This window comes from Anomalospiza imberbis, chromosome 4 (assembly GCF_031753505.1).
Source record: "Anomalospiza imberbis isolate Cuckoo-Finch-1a 21T00152 chromosome 4, ASM3175350v1, whole genome shotgun sequence".
In the NCBI taxonomy this organism is placed as follows: Eukaryota; Metazoa; Chordata; class Aves; order Passeriformes; family Viduidae; genus Anomalospiza; species Anomalospiza imberbis.
The window spans coordinates 39,799,457-39,815,930 of record NC_089684.1 but is presented as its reverse complement, the minus strand read 5'-3'; the positions used below and the strand labels follow the sequence as shown (position 1 = coordinate 39,815,930).

Genomic DNA, 16,474 nt, shown 5'->3' with positions numbered 1-16,474 from the left:
GCAGAAGCTTTTAAAGATGATTGTAAAAGAAGAAACTGAACATGCCAATCCAATAATCTAACAGAAACACTGTTATGCAGGATTAAAAAAGGAAAGATTTCTGGTTTTCTTAGTTATGTCAGTGTGAATATTCCCCAAAACCAAGTACTGTCTTCTAAGCTACGGATTTTAGATCATGAGCATTTTCTAAAATTTAAACTGTTGATTTTCAAAAGGTTGAATTATAGTCTAGGGCTCTGCAAGTATTAAAGACTGAGAAAATTCCACCAAAAATAAATCATAATACAGTCAACTAAAAAAAAAAGACAGAATGCCAAGGAAAGTTACTCATGAGTGAAAATAGCCACAGCATTTCTCTGAGCTGCTCCAGTTCTGTGCCAGAGGCAGCAAACCTGAGCCTCGGCTGGCACAGGAGAGACAAGCTGAGTGTCATGCTCTAAACCAGATTACCTACAAAAGCTGAGTGAGTCACCAACTTATCTCTGTTTCCATTTGTCCTTTCTTAAAATGGGGGTAACACTATCACACTTAATGCAGAAATAAATTTCTTGCCATCAGACCTCAAATCATTGCTGGATTTTCTACAGCATATTTGGATTTGCATTTAAGTGAATCTGAAGGCAAGGTTTGAATTTGGCTCTGAATTTTTTAACTCCCTGGATACAGAGTTGAGTCCTAGTACCAATTTAACACAGCAAGCTGTATATTGGAGCAAGGTGCCACATGTTGGTTTTTGTCAGTCACATATGCGAATGGAGAAAGCTGTTTTTCCTCTGACTTTGCACTTACTGTTATGGATTAACAGATGTCTTTGTAGAGAGAAGGGAGTTCGGAACAAGGCTTTGCATTCCTCACACTGGAACGGTCTCTCTTCAGAATGGGTCTGTGGATGAAAGACAAAATGTCAGAGAAAAAGCTCATGGAAATCCATCAGCTGTCACTGCAGTAACTACAGTTCATTTTCTAGATGGGACTCAGGAGATGATATCACAGTTGGAAGTATCAGAGGACAAAGAATTAAAATAATCATTCTGCCATTATTCAGGATCCTGAAAGCCCGCACAGCAGTTACACAGTAATTGCACTGTCCCCATCCTCACAAGTGTCACGAGGTGTGCACATAAACAGTAACAAAAATACAGAATAACCAGAGAAAAAAACTAAAAGTTCAGCTGCATTGCTTCAGCTGCACTAACACTGGCCTGGAATACTTATTAATATGAATAAATCCTTTCAAGTTGAACGCACACAAACCCCTTTCTTTTCATTAAAGTTTTAAGGTAAAACCAATCTGATTTTCAAGATGGCACCTAAAATTTGGCAAAGAAAATCCCTCAAATCATGAGACTACTTTTATACATAGCTTCTTTTCTTTTAAAATATACCAACAACAAAAACCACCAGAAAAAAACCAAAGCCATGGAAGCAACAGTACCGAGTTTTTTGTTGTCTGTAGAAAAATTCATTGTAGCTAAAAAACAGCCTCAAAGCTATGAATAAAATAAAAGGCTAAGCTTGGATGAATCTCCCAGACCACAGTGTTGTTGAAGCAAATTTATTTTCTGAAGCTTGGGAAACATCCAGCTTTATCTTACTTTTATATATTACAAAGCAGTTTCCCCGTTTCCTAGTGTTTTTAACCAGCTGTCCCACTGTAGATAATAAGTTGTACTGATTAATTTACTATCTACCCAATTTCCTACTATTTTTCCAAAGGAAAGCAGGTTTTTAAAGCATCAGCATCCAAATACTTTATTAGCTCACAAGGACCTTATTACAAGCTGGAGCACCCAGAGGAAAAGGGGATGGAAAGTAAGTGTTTTATAATATGCAGGAAATTAGGTAAATGAGTTAATCTGGTAGACTAAGGGCAAATATTAGCATAGTACCTATTTATATAATCTATTTCTGCTATCCAGAATCCACACAACTGTTATTCTACCCCTTCAACTGAGGGGAAAAAAGAGGGCTATTGGGAGACAGCGAAATTCTTGAGCGGTTGGCTGAGGGCCTTGAACCCACTTTGATTTTAACATCAATGGCCTCTCACATAAACACAACACCAGAACCTGAACATCCTGCAGTGGGCTCAAAATCAATTCCTTGACCTCAGCCTAAGTCACTGAAAGCAAAAAGGCTGCTGGAAGACCGTCACAAGCGTGGAATATATCTCATGTTCCTTGAAATCTACTGTGTGCTCCAGCCCAGACTCTACAGGTTCCCATCACAGCTGGCATTAGCTGACACCCTGCTCAGCCCCCCTGACAGTGAGGCCAAGGATTGACAGGACATGAAGAGACTGAACTGCCTTCTCACCTCAACAGGGGGTTCCTCCAGAACAGGCTTGGGACACATGGACGAGACACTGTGGGGAAGCTCGCAGTGCTGCTGCCTGTGCTGTACCTGTTCTGTGGATAAATAGAAGGGTTCAGTCTCCAGAGCTGTCAATCTGGCACCTTTCACGAGCACGAAAGTCATTCTGCTTTTTAAAAAAACGCCCTGGTTTGGAACCATCACCACGTGAGTGACAGTTCTGAAGAGCACAGTGATTTGTACAGAACTCCTCAGCATCTCCTTTATACTCTCCTCACCTTTTGATCAAAATATACAGACGGATATGCACGTCTTAACTTCCCTACAAAGAAAATCACCTAACTAGGCATACCCACATGCAAGGCTACACAGATCATCCCAGCAACTGAGGATGGGCTCTTATGCACCATTTCATGGCAGCCTTTCCTACCACAGCATCTGTGAAGGCTTAAGCCCAGCCCAAGGCTACTTATTCCCATCAGATAAACTGATGGAATACAGTTGTTTCAAATCATTACACTCCCCACGACAAAACAACCCCAGATTAGCCATAAACCCTTTAAAATCCTGTGTCTGATGACCTATTTCTGCCGACTGTCATGTCCTCATATTTTGTTCTCTGAACTCATCCTCTTGTACACAGCAACAAAGGAGCAGATGGAGTAAAAACATCTCCTGCATGGAGGTAATCTGCATTACATGGCTCCGAACATGCACCCTCCTCCAGTCTAACCTGCATGAAAGGTGACTACTTCTGTCTGTAGCACAATCCCTTTTTGCCTCCTCGTTTTGGATACTGCTCTCTTGCCTTGCCACAGAAATGGAATTGAATTTAAGTCACACCATTTAAGATCATTCAAGTCACAGCCTGAGCTCTCACAGAGGTTCCATATCCCAGAACACTTCCCAGCCTTGACATCTCCAAGCAAGTGGCAAAGCCAGCTTGCACATGCACCTATGCAGAGCAGCGCAGCACCTGTTTGCAGGAGCAGCAGATCACAGAGGTACCACAGTTCCTGCCTCAGATGTGCAGCTCTAAGAGCATAACAAGTGCTAAGTTAAGGTTCTCATCCCAGTGCTCCACTGAACAGAGCAGAAAAGCTCTTGGCAACTACACTGTGTCTCCCAATGAAATCCTGTGAAATGTGAGGAACTAATCTCCTTCTGCACTTTTGAAATGACCCAACAGACACCCACATCCGAAAGACATTTAAAAACACATGTTGTGGGAGCCATTTTTATTCTGAGACTTCCAACATGAAATCAGGTTAAAAAAAACCCCAGAGGAATTACAGAAACAAAAGCAAAGTTTCCATCTGAAACACGAATCAAGAATTCAAAGGCAGAAAACGTATCTGTACTCTCTTACATATAAAAAGGATATAAGCCTGCTGTAAAATCCAAATGTTTTTTAAACATGTTGCTATAAAACTTAAAGGTATGTTTTCTGTCAAATGCTGTTGATTTAAGTGGTTTTAACTCCTATGCCCATCATTCCTACTGCAGGTATCTATGCTCGCTGCTACTAGTCCAGTAACCTAATCCTGGAACTCAGAAAAGTACCCTGAAATTATTTAGAGGTCAACTCTCTTCCTCCAAAAGAAAATAAACCTAGGAAGACATCTTACAGGAAACACACATCTAAAAATCATCATAAGCTGAAGAAATACATAGAAGTATAATACACAATTCAGTTTTACATTTACACTGTTCCTGTAGGATCAGCATTCCTGTGAACAAGCAAGAGAATCACTGTCCTCTTTCCCTAGGTATAGCCTTCCCAAAATTGTGGCACTCAAAACTATTTTGGCCTCCCAAACCACCACATCCTTGAGTTGTATGGTACAAATGGCTTTTGTGCACATACATCCAGACTCCCTTGTACCGTCTGCTCCTTCTCCTCCTGTTGTTTTCTCAGTGGAGAGAGGTGTGTCTAAAAAAGCAACTCAGGCCATCCATGTGAGTCTCCTGTCTCTCCTGTTCGCCTCCTCACTCAGCAAATGAATTTAGAGACCTATATGTGGATGGGTGAACAGTCACAGCTGTTTGGGTAATCTTTATGCAAACACAGGAACAAGTTTCTCTCAATATAGAGCATAGCTGATTTACAGCCAGTATTGCGTGCAAACAGGTCCAGGAAACCAGCATTCTGCTTTAAGGAATTCCATCAAAATTTGGTACCCGCTAAAGCTGACTAAATTTTATTATTTTTTCCCATTAAGTGGAACCTCTAATCCTTGTTTATGCTGGTGGAACTGCTGCTTTCAACACAGAATTGGGTCAAAGTGCTTACTCCTTCATACTTAATCCTGAAGGCCATTTTCAACCCAAACTCCCTACCAGTCATCAATGGCTAGGTAACATCAGGAAACATGTAAAAAGTATTCATTTAAAAAATGGAGCTATCTTTCTGTGGATATTCTCAGTTCAGTCAGAGAGAAAAAGAGAAGGTTTTCTAACCAGGTGAGAGCCTGGGAGACTGTTGGGAAAGAATGTAAATAAATCTCTAATCTATCTTGTTGTTCACATTGTTTATAGATATGTTCTGCCACCGTGCGTCATTCAGTGCACACCAATGGTGTGAGATGTTTTTACTTTAGGACCAATGAAATTAGTCCGCACAATGTTCTCCATAAATAGAGTGGTGCATTTGAAATAAATCAGAGTCCATTCTCTAGCCTTTGATTTGGAGTCATTCTCGTTCCCGTCCTGCTCTACAGCGACATCTTTCTAGATAATATTTTATACATTTTTCTTAGAATATATCCAATCTGCAAGGTTCTGTCCAATTTTCTTAAAGTCTAGACCATAAAATATAATGGATGGGAAATAATCTTGTCCTTCAGCAGGCTGTTGCATGCTTTCTTATTTTAGACAGTCATCACCATTTCATCCAGTGAGAGGCATTATTATTGCTCTTACATGATTTATGGCTTCAAGTGCAAGAGATGGTGCAAAGATCCTGTGCCAAATTCCCAGATGGAATATAACATGAGCCACACTGCAAAAGACTTGGAGGTATGGCTATATCAGGGTTGGGTGTTTTTTTTTTTTGGTTTGTTTTTTTTTTTGTTTTTTTTTTTTTTTTTTTTTACAGAGTTGTAATTCTGAAGCAGCAGTCCTGGATAGAGCTTTGCCATTAGAAATGCAAGTCCAGGTTAAAATTAATGACAGGCATTACAGAAATTAGGCCAAGCAGGTTACAGATTCAACACAGGCAGAACATCCCTTTGTGAGTCTATTTTTCAGGTAACATTTCTTCTGATGTTGCTTTAATATGTGAACACTGCACCAAGTTCAAATTTAGTGTAGTTTGAAAGCATCTGCTGCTAAGTTCAACAATGACTGCAAGAGGACTATACATAATTTTATTGAATTACACTATTAAAAATAAGTATTTGAAGACATCTTTAAATCAGTGACATTAAGTTGGTAACCTAGTACTTAAAAAAACCCACAACCAAAACAAAGCAAAAGAAAAAATAAAAACAAAAAAGTCAAAATGGGATTTATTTGATGTTTTTAACCAAGCAACTGTGCTTTGCTTCTCCTTAACTTTTTTGTTTACTAGAATTGGCTCAGCTTTTTGAAATTTTGGATGTAACAAAGAACAGTAAAACTACATTCTCAAATACTTTAATCCCATGTTTATAAGCATGGCAGACCTTGACAATGAACCACTTAAAAGGAAAAAAAAAAAATCTGCAAATCTGAGGCTGGCAGACCTGTAAACAACAACAGCAGAGTGCTTTACCTTCTTGTGATTCTTGTAAACATTTCTGTGGGCAAATCCCTTTCCACAAAGCTTGCATTTATAAGGTTTATCTTCACTGTGTATTATTTTGTGTGCAGTCACTTGATCAAGTCGTTTGAAGGACTTATTGCAAACCTCGCAGGTGTAGGGGCGTTTTTCTGCAGAAAATGAGTGGGGGACATTTAATCTCCTGTTTATACGGGGGAGAAGATGAAAGGCAGAGACAGTCATCTCCTCAGAGAGATTTCTGCAATTACGTCAACCCAATTAAGATTAAACCGATTAGAAAGACACCTAATGCCCTTTATGTTAGACAGTTAAGTCACTTCACAAAAGATGAGCCATGGTGTATCTCAAGAAATTGGCACATTCTTTGCAATACTCATTGCTAAAACTAAATTCTGATTAATTAGCTTAAATCAAAAGAGAATGACTTCAAAGAGGAAAACAGTGTTTCCAGATTACAAATGTGAAAGAGGCCGTGACAGTTTAAATGTTTTAAAACTTAATTAACAAAATACATATTAGCTTCCAAACCCAAAAGTTTCTATGCAAAAAGCCTTTATGCTTCAACTGGTGACTGCAACATAACTGCACTAATGCTCATCCAAAAGTGTCAAAAGAAAGCCAGGAGCCTCTGAGATACAGATTATATTACAAGAAATGAGCTTTTGCTGTGGACTGATACTAAGAAAACAGTTCAACTCTAAGCCTGTGCAGCTGTAAAAATCTGCATTTGTTTAAATGCTAATGCATTTGACAGAAAAATGTTTGTGTTTCCATAGTGTTGGTTGATGTTTCTAATCACTGGTGAGGGACACAGAAAATGCTGGATTTGCTGTGACCAGAAATCCTGGCAGAGCCACCTGGTGCCACACTGCCAAACCCAAAGATGGGACACTCCCTGCTCACAGTAGATGCTGGCACAAGGGAACCTTTGTGGCTGGTCTGTGGATAGCGTGGCCCATGAGCTGCTCTCCTCTGACCAGAAGCTATGAGCCCACTAACACATACACAGATAAACAGGAAAATGCAGTGTGTAGCACAGATCACTGACAGCACACCCTGCTCCCAGCCTCTTCTCCTCAGCAGAAAACCTCAGGCACTGGTTTTTCACCTCCTCTCTAAGCCATACAGCAACCTTTTGGCCCACCCCAGCTCGCTGACCTCATCTAGCCCAGCTAGCATGACAAAAAAACAGTTTGACAAAGCAGCAGTAGGAAGAAGACTTCACCATGTCACTTGGAATTTTGGAAGGCTTGGAAAGGCTGCCTTAGACAATTTCCTTGGAACCTGAGATTGGCTTGCCCAACTCAGGACAGTACAGGTTTCGTTAAGCCTTCCATAAGAAATTAATCCAGGTAAAACTCCACATACATGAAATACATATCCACACACAGAGCTCTGTGTCATTTCTGTACATTACCTGAATGAGTTATCATATGGCGCTTCAGCTGGTTTGCCGAAATGAATTTCTTGTCACATTCTTGACATTCAAAGATCTCATGGACCTGCAAAATGTTTTATGATAATTAAATGTGTGTCTAAAACAAGACCATATCTCTTACACAGACATAAATTCTCTAACAGAATGTAGCTACTTATTAGCCAGTAGCTATACTAATACTCCAGAATATTCTGTTATTTCACCCTTGCTTGTCCGTTGCTGAAAAACATCATCACCCAAAAAGTAAAAACTCATAACTGCAAAGAAAACCCATCACTACAACTATACAGCAAGTTTGTATAACCTGTGTTTCTATCTACCAGCTCCATTTAAAATATCATTATTAGGAAAGCATTAAAAAACCAAATGCAGACTAACTTGTCAGGACATTTTCTTCTAGTCAAGACACATGCAAAAATAACACAGAAACCACTTCATAGCTTCTGTCAGAATTTTAAAAAACAAGTACTGTCACATTCTTGCAGGACTGTTTCTCTTAAAAGCTTTTAAGAGGCCAGACAGTGGAGGGGTAGCATTGTCTCAAACTACAAATACAGTTTTTTCAACATCACAGCACATTACAGCATTTAGGACTAAATGCTGGAAAAACATGCTGGAGGCAGTTGAGAGCAACTTCTGGTAAATAAAAAATAACAATTGCCCAGTAGAATAAAACACTGTACAGTGTTAAACAAAAAGGTCAGAAATTAACCCAAAAGAGATGCTTAGAGCTGGCAGGTAAAAAAAAGGGGGGACAGGGGTTGGGAAGTAGAGAAGATTTTTAAGGGTGACTCTACTCACACCAATTTTGTAGGAAGTCCAGCTCTATAAAGTTTAATAAGTTCAGAAAGTCTCAAGGACTCTTCATACACATACTCAAACTCTGACCAGAGCAGGATCTTGACGGCAGAGATACAGTTGACACCAAAGAAGGCTTTAAGCACCAGCACTTTATTGCTCTTCAATACCTTTTATACCCCTCATGTTCATGCATTGCACCTGTGTGCCCTCTGTTCCTTTTGGTGATCAGTCAGTGCACCTGGGTACTCCATGTCCCATCAGCTTCAATACTGGTCACCTGTCCTACACAGCTGTCGCCCATTAGGGATGAGGCTGGGCTGCAGCCCCATTCTGAATCACCACAAACTTTGTACCTACAGGATCTACCTTGGTTTGTTTCCTTAGCAGACAGCACTACAGCTGAATGGAACTGTACAGGTCCATCTAAGAAATCTGCTGAGAAATACAGAAAGGCACCAGCTCAAACCAGTCCTACCAGTAACATACAAAACCTGCATTTCCAAGGCCAAAAAAGCCTGACTGCCCTACACTCCAAGGTGTTCTTAATCTTCTCTTAAAAGAAGAATAAGCTGCTTTACCATGGAAACATGTGCTTACAGTAAGAGTCAGAAGCTCAGTCCACAGTTGTACAGGCAGGAAGAGAGAGACTCCGCCAGCCCAGCTACAAACACTGGAAGTGCAGCACTATCAACTCTGACTGGGAAAAGAAACAAGCAACCCTGGGATTTGTTGGAATGTTTCTTTCCTTTTCATTACAGAACAGTGGAGCATCAGTGGAGAGGCCTGGCAGCCTGTGCTACTCACACGTACCTGCTCACTTTGAAATTTGAGTTCCTGTGAACAATTCAAATCCAAAACATGAGATCCTTATATTGAAAAGAATAATTTAGCAGGAATCTGCATCAGTAAAGATGAACAGTCCCCTCACTTTCCTCCTCATTATTATCACTGTTGAGTGATTGTAATTTGCATTTTACTCAAACTTCAGAACTTAGTATCAGAATACAGTTAGACAGTTAAGGCACAAGCAGTGCACAAGACATATGAAGCTAAAAATGAGTTTAAATGTGACATGAAAGCTACAGATGTGAATGATGACCATGTCTTCAGAAAGTGAACATCTATCAATCCCCTATAGTGACCCTCTTTACCTCCTTTCTCTGTGTTTGTCCAACTTTTTCTGTTTTTTGGGCTTGTTTTCTGTTATATTTACCTTTTCATTCTCCGCTTTTATTTCTTTACATTGAAATGGGTAGGGAAAAAATTTTGTCTTTTTCTCCTGATTTTACCTATTATTTTCATACTGGTTTTATTGCCTGTACAATTGTTTTTGCCAATGTTGATGATCCTGCCCCACTTCCTACAAACGGAAATTAATTCAAGCAAACAAACAGCGTGAGTACTATTATGTGCAATCTCCTTCACTATCTGATATAAGTGTGTAAGTCTGGAATACCCATCTTCTGGATGTTTTAAAATAAAAGCCAATCAAGAAGAGCAAAGAAAGTTTTATGCACAAAATCTTCATGGTGATTCTTAAGGTAAGTGCTCAACTGACATGGTAAATCATATTTGAGAAACTTGTGTGTCACGTCTGCCCAGAATTACAACTACTGAAACAGAACAAACATTTAATAAAATGGACACACTAACAAGTACATTCTGCATTTTAAAGGCCTGATGTGCAAGACCTGTGCCAATGTGTAAAACTTGTAATAACATGTGGCAAGGAACACCACAATAACAAAATAAAGCCCTATTAGACAAGAAGTGCAGGGCATACTAACACAAGCAAGGAGAAAAACAAATTAAAAAGGAGAGGCCTCACCATTTCCTTTGCAACAACATATTTTAATTGATATCATTTATATCCTCAATGGATTCAGGTTATAACCAGGGTATTATTAAAGACTTACAGTTAATCTGATAAACAGTACAATGCAGCTTTTTGCAAAAACAGATTCTCCTGGGGTTTAGTGATTTATCAAATTAATCTTGCAGGGACTTCCTTTGGGTATAATGGATTCAGAATCTCATATTCATGGTCCATCTGTATTTCTACATGAACACCCTTATTTCCAATAGATGCTTTTCCAACTGTTAACCCCTCCTGTTCTGGTTATAAAAGATTATGTGCATAAAAAAAAGACATTAAAATTTGGGTTTGAGGAAGAATTTTTTTTACTACTACATCACTACACTAGAAATAACTCCCCTAAGTGGTATTTCAAAAAGCAGTAAGGAAATTACTGTGTTTTGTACAAAAACTGAAGGCTCATGAACCTATTTTAAGGTCTGTATGTATGCTATGATTACATAACACAGTGTTTAAGAATGCTAAAGAACAGCAGGCAACGCTGACTTAATGCTGGAGTGCACAAACAAATTAGCATTTGGTAAGAGATGCATGGAAACTTCAGGGAGATATTTGGCTTGAGCAAGTGTGACTACAAAAGTAAATACCCACACTAAACCAGGTTAGCTTTGTAACCATGAAAGAGATCACCCAAAGGCTTGCATGACTGCAGCTTTCAAGTGACGCGACCAGCACAGCCTCACATCTCAGAGAAGCCAGTGCCTGCTGTGAGTCAGCCTTCATCTCACTGACCTTTCGATGCTCCTGGAGATTTGCTGCTGAGAAACATTTCTTATTGCACACTGAACACATCAGCCTCTTCCTAGAATTTCCTGAAACAGAAACAAAATACCACCAACATCTTAAAGAGGAAGTGCTAAGAAAGAACCTAAATATTTCTACTGAGCCTGTGACATTTCACAGATCATTTGACTGACATAAGATTTTTACACTTGTATCTCATCTTCAAAGTGCTCCGTATCAGGAGCTCTCTGTGGGTGTCTAACCAACCAGTCACTGGTGGAATGTTAATTAAGAAAACCAGAACAATAAAGAAAAAAAACCTTTCAAATAGATGTTATCATACACCACCAATCCCACATGAAGAGCACAGTTCACAACTGAGAACTGCTCACTTGGCAACTGAACAGTTCATTTCACCCAGAAATCAATACAGGAGTTAGTGCAGCAGTGACCAAAAAATCTCAAACTTAAGTCAAAACCATTTCCCATTTTTGTTTATTTGGAAAGCATTAAAGATCCTACTATATAAAATATCATTAATGGTCTTTAACTGAACGAAACAGGGAAATCATACTAGCACCAGATCATGAATTAAATCTTGTCTAAAATGTAAATTACAAAACAAGGTATAGGTCAGCTATCAGACATTTTCCTTCCCTTTTCACAGCTACTTTAGAAAGTCATAGACCACTTAACTGAGTTGATCTATTACTTACCTTTAGAGATTCTTTTTTGTACCCCACAAAGCCACCATAAACTTAATTCTTTGTTTATAATTTAAGATACCATGCAAGGTAGTTCCTAGCTTAGGTAAAACACATCCACCCTACACTGAACAGCAGAAAATTATAGAAGTAAAAACTTACAAAATTTATGACAAGTATTTATATAAACAAATAGACACATAATACAGGAATACACTTAGTCCTTCAATGTGGAATTCATATACCTCTACACAACTGACAAAAACTAAGCCTAAACATAACAGTGCTCATAGATGAAAAAAAAAATAGTGATACCAAAAAAGGAGATAATTTTTGTAAGAATTATTACAGAAAGGTAATTTCTCTACACTGCAAGAGTTTGGCAGCAGAAAGAGATTGAAAATCTTCTCAGTGCTGTCACCATCAACTGAAGACTGTTTTCTGTGCACTCTGGAATTCTTCTGCCCCCACACAATGATATTCCTTTGACACAGAGAGGGGACACACAGAAAGAGTGCAGAATGCCAGAATTGAGATCTGTGTTGTGGACCTGAGAGCAGTGTTTTGCCCTTCCATGAGAAGAGAGTGAAGTTTGAGTAAAAACTATTCACAGCACACAGACATGAAAACATTAGGGCCTAAGAGGACCAGAGGATGGTCTGGTCTGGCTTCCTGCACAACAGATGCTACAGGATTTTATGCAACCCTCATATAGCTCAATTGTTTGATTAGGCAAAGAAAAGACATCCCATTGTGTCCTGAAAATACCAAAAAAATCAAGAACTCACCATTTCCTGCAGCACTTTGTGCCAGTGGTTGATTTTCCTCACTCCTGAAACATTTTGCTTCATCTACTCTTTGCCTAGTTTAAACTTCTCAAGATTCCTATTACATTTTCTGCAGGAGACTAATGATTCATGTGGCCTACAGTAATTTCTCCTGCGGGGGAGGAGGAATAGTAACTCTTAAAATTTAGTTACTTTTTCATTTTCTATTTGATACAAATGAATCCATTAAAAAAGAAATCAAAGACAATGTTTACTCTGATTTGCAAATTTAAGCCTAGGAACATGTCAGAGGGGATTTTTTCTGAAGGAACATTAAACTCTTTCTTACCACTGTGAACATTTTCTTTGTGTTTTTTCAGGGCATCCTTGCTCTTGAACCTCTTCCCACAGCTATCTGCCTTGCATATGAACCTGGCATCCCCTCTGCACGCCTCCTTGTGCTGCTCATAACTACATGGGATAACAAAGAGAGGGGAAAAAAAACCCACATCAGGCAGTGTCTCCAGAAACCAGAGCTGTAGCAAGTACTCAGAGCTGAACACATGCTGCACTGCAGAGTTCCAAGGCCACCTCATGCATTACTTACAGCAGAGAGGAATGAAAGCATTTGAGTCCTTGCCCTGTTAGGATTCCCACTACCAAGCTTTTGGAAAGCTAACATGCAAAGGGAGGCCAGCAAGGACATGACAGCAGTCCTGTAACTCGAACACAAAACCTCAATTCCGAGCTGAAGGCAGTATTGCAAACAGAGCACTGGAAACTTCTTGAGGAGTCTCCTGGGCTGATATTCTCTGTGCACTGAAGGACACTAAGAGACAAAAAAAGGAAAAAAAAACTAAGTAAGGGCAACATTCTACAACTCACACAGGCTTGCAGTAGCTATAAACTATATATATAGCTTTGCAAAAAGTAAGTTAACAGTCTGCAATTAAATGTGTAATAAAATAATATATCTAATTGTAAGAAAATACATATAGAAACAACAAAATAAAACCAATTATGTTTCTGTGCAGGAGCATAATTCTAAGATATATAACTTTAGTGATAAAACTGCATATTTATACTCTCAAGGACAATACAGACATGTTCTTAAATCCTGTATCTTTCATGTTTCTATTCTGTTTTTCCACCACCCAAATATTTAATTAAGCAAACATAAAGCACTGGTTGTCCTTTTCTTTTTCCTTAAATCTTACTTTAGTTCTGTACCAGTATCCACAGCTTGAAAATTACACCTCCTAAACTACTAAATATTCCACTGACGGAGACCAGTAATGCTGTACCAAACTGCTGCTCTGGTCTGGTCTCCAGTGTATGACTTCAGCACATTTAAAAATGTCAATATTTTTCCAATTCCCATTGAATTCTACAACAAATATGAGAAATTAAGACATTAAAAGATTAAAGCAGAGGGTAAGGGTATACACACAGATGCATAAAAATTAAAGCTTAGCTTGTGATTAGGTCAAGAGAAACAAAGGATTTAATGAAATTTATTTAAATGATCCCTGAAAAACCCTCCTGTTTATACTCACTGTCTTTGTAAAGCTTGTTTAACAGGGAATTTCTTTCCACAATTTCGGCACTTAAATTCCTTTTCCTCACTGGGTTTTTGGTGTAAAGTCTGCAGATGCTCAGCTAGGATCTCCTGGCTGGCAAAACTGGATTCACAGTTTGGGCATGCATGGTCCTGTTTACAGGTGAGGGGATCTGCATGATTGGAAGCAAAACCAATGTCAAGGAGTAGCTTTTGGTTACATTAGGAGAGACTCTCTGCCAGAAACAGATTAAGCAAAATGGTGGCATGAACCTCACAAAAAACAATGCCTCTGAAGGGATTGTAGACAGCCTATCTTAAGTGGATTACCATCAGCATTACCGAAAATGGATGGAAAGTATTAAGATGGGTGTGACTTAGACTGTTGGCCCAAATTAGTCATTCAACTCAATCAGAACTTCAATGCAATTAGTTGTTCGTAAATTCATCTTCATCTTTGATAGAGATGCTGGGAATTCCCCACACAGCTCAGCTCACCTTCCTTTTCCCACACATCTTACTTTAGGATTGGCTGAATAGCTTTATGGGAAGATTTATTTCTCTCCCTCCTAAGTAAGAAGGACATTACCCCTCTTAGAGCAAAAGCTCAGTGTTCATAAGTTTGTGTTTCAGGTGAAACAAACTGTCTTTAGTTCAAAAATTAATGGTTACTACTTAAGAAATCCAGACTCACTCATTCACAAGACTTGCTGCTCCTTATAAAGAAAAGAAGCTCAACTAACACCCAAAAAAAGAGATAAAAAACCGCAAGAACTCAGATTCAACCCTCGGGACCTTCCAGTTCCCCAGTCCTATACTGTTAGTGTTTGTTTTCTTCATCACCACTTTTAAGCTCTCAAGTTACCCAATATTTTACATATTGCTCACCTGCAATTTTTTCACCAGCTGGCTGCACTTCTTTATTGCTGCCACTGTCTTCATCTTCCGGAATAACAGTTACTTCTTCCTCCTCCTCCTCCTCTTCTTCCATGTCACTGTCCAAGTACCCAATCAGAAGTTCTGTGTCCGTTTCAATATCTTCCACTGCCAGATAGAAAATATTTTCCCCCTCCTGTCACAAACAGGAAGTAGAAGCAACAAATAATTACGTCAGAAAAACAAAAATCTAGACAAGTATGAGACCCTAAACTAATATTATCCCTCAACCATGGAAGGGTTGGCTCCATTCCTCAGGAAGCACAATGCTACAACAGCCTTGCTAAATACTTCTTTCCTAGTGTGGCTGCATGGATAGGGTGCATTGGTATTCTGCTATTTTGGGAATATTCCCCTGCCTCACCTGTGAGGCTTTTCCACTATGCCCTGTAGCTTAGACCAAGGTGGAGATGGCATTGAAGTCCTCTCCTGCCACACTCTACTTGTCAAGAACTTCAGGGTTTGAAAAGGAAATATTTGAGGATTAGAAAAACAGCAAAATTTAGATAACCAACACATCTTTATCTCTCTCCCCAGCTGACTGCAGGAATTCTAACACAGCTTTCAGCAGAATGTTTACATAGTGTTATTTTCTCTTTCTTTCTCTCTCTCCTTAAGATTCCCAGCCTTCTCCAACAGGCTTTCACCCCTGGCCAGTTATCTTCACTATCAAATTAGAGGCACATCTGGAAAATGCACTTTAAACCCTGTGCTGGTTTAAATCAGTGTAGATCCACAAAAGGCCAAAGGATCCAGCCCCCATTCAGCATGACAGCACAAACTGCATCACGATTAGTTCCAAAAGCTTCTTGATAATGCCTGGACAAGCTTCCAAATAGCTACATCAGCTAAAAACTTTGGGCCTTGACAATACTTAATGAAGTTACCAAGTCTAGCACTACGGGGTGTGGGGAGCAATCTATACATCTGTCCCCTAAACTGATATTTTGTAAGACAGGGATACCTTTTTTCTTTCTATATGTGAACCAACTGCTTTAGGTACTGCCCAAAGCACTGAAGGAGTCTCATTTCTATGCAATGAAGACTCCCAGTTCTATCATAAATCTTAAAGCTTATCTGATTAACACCCAGAAAAGTTAACTGAAGCTTCTTTGCCCTGCATCTAGCCATACCTTTTGTAACAAGCTTCCTTGAGCAAGGACAAGATAATGATTTTTAATTTTTGTAATACACTAGGATTAATTTAAACTGTCAACAGGGATGTAGCATTCCCTGAGCTGCAGAAGGTCTGTTATATTTTACACAAGATACTGTCACACAGGAGTGAAACCAACTTAATTCAGCAGACTTGATAGAGTTGCTACTTTCAAGGATGCGCCACTTTTCTGTCCTTATCTCAACAGCAGCATTGGAAAACAAAAAATTATGATTTTTTTTTTTCCTCAAGATCTATTCTGCAGTTCAGATATCTATCAGCACAACAACCTAACCTCTGTACACATCTACAATTTGCTAGGTTTCATATGTCTCTGTCAAGTTGCAGAAACCTTTAATTTAGTACAGTCTGAAGTCAAAACAAATCCTCTTGACATGAAGAAAAGTAGAAGGTCTTTCTACACTCAGTCTCCACACAG

General features: G+C 39.1%; 1 protein-coding gene across 4 annotated transcripts in view; it reads right to left on the bottom strand.

The window, feature by feature from the left end:
- PRDM5 (PR/SET domain 5) overlaps positions 1–16,474 on the bottom strand; it is a 60,198-nt gene that overhangs the window by 29,073 nt on the left and 14,651 nt on the right. For 2 of the 4 annotated variants that reach the window (XM_068187968.1, XM_068187967.1), the window contains exons 4-12: positions 14,832–15,015; positions 13,942–14,116; positions 13,122–13,214; positions 12,735–12,856; positions 10,924–11,003; positions 7,494–7,578; positions 6,068–6,225; positions 2,317–2,403; positions 790–883 (exon numbers count right to left, since the gene is read on the bottom strand). In XM_068187968.1, coding sequence (XP_068044069.1) covers positions 790–883; positions 2,317–2,403; positions 6,068–6,225; positions 7,494–7,578; positions 10,924–11,003; positions 12,735–12,856; positions 13,122–13,214; positions 13,942–14,116; positions 14,832–15,015 — 1,078 coding nt within the window. Of the gene's footprint in view, positions 1–789; positions 884–2,316; positions 2,409–6,067; positions 6,226–7,493; positions 7,579–10,923; positions 11,004–12,734; positions 12,857–13,121; positions 13,215–13,941; positions 14,117–14,831; positions 15,016–16,474 lie in introns of all 4 variants that reach the window. The other 2 variants (XM_068187969.1, XM_068187970.1) reach the window with 2 other exon arrangements.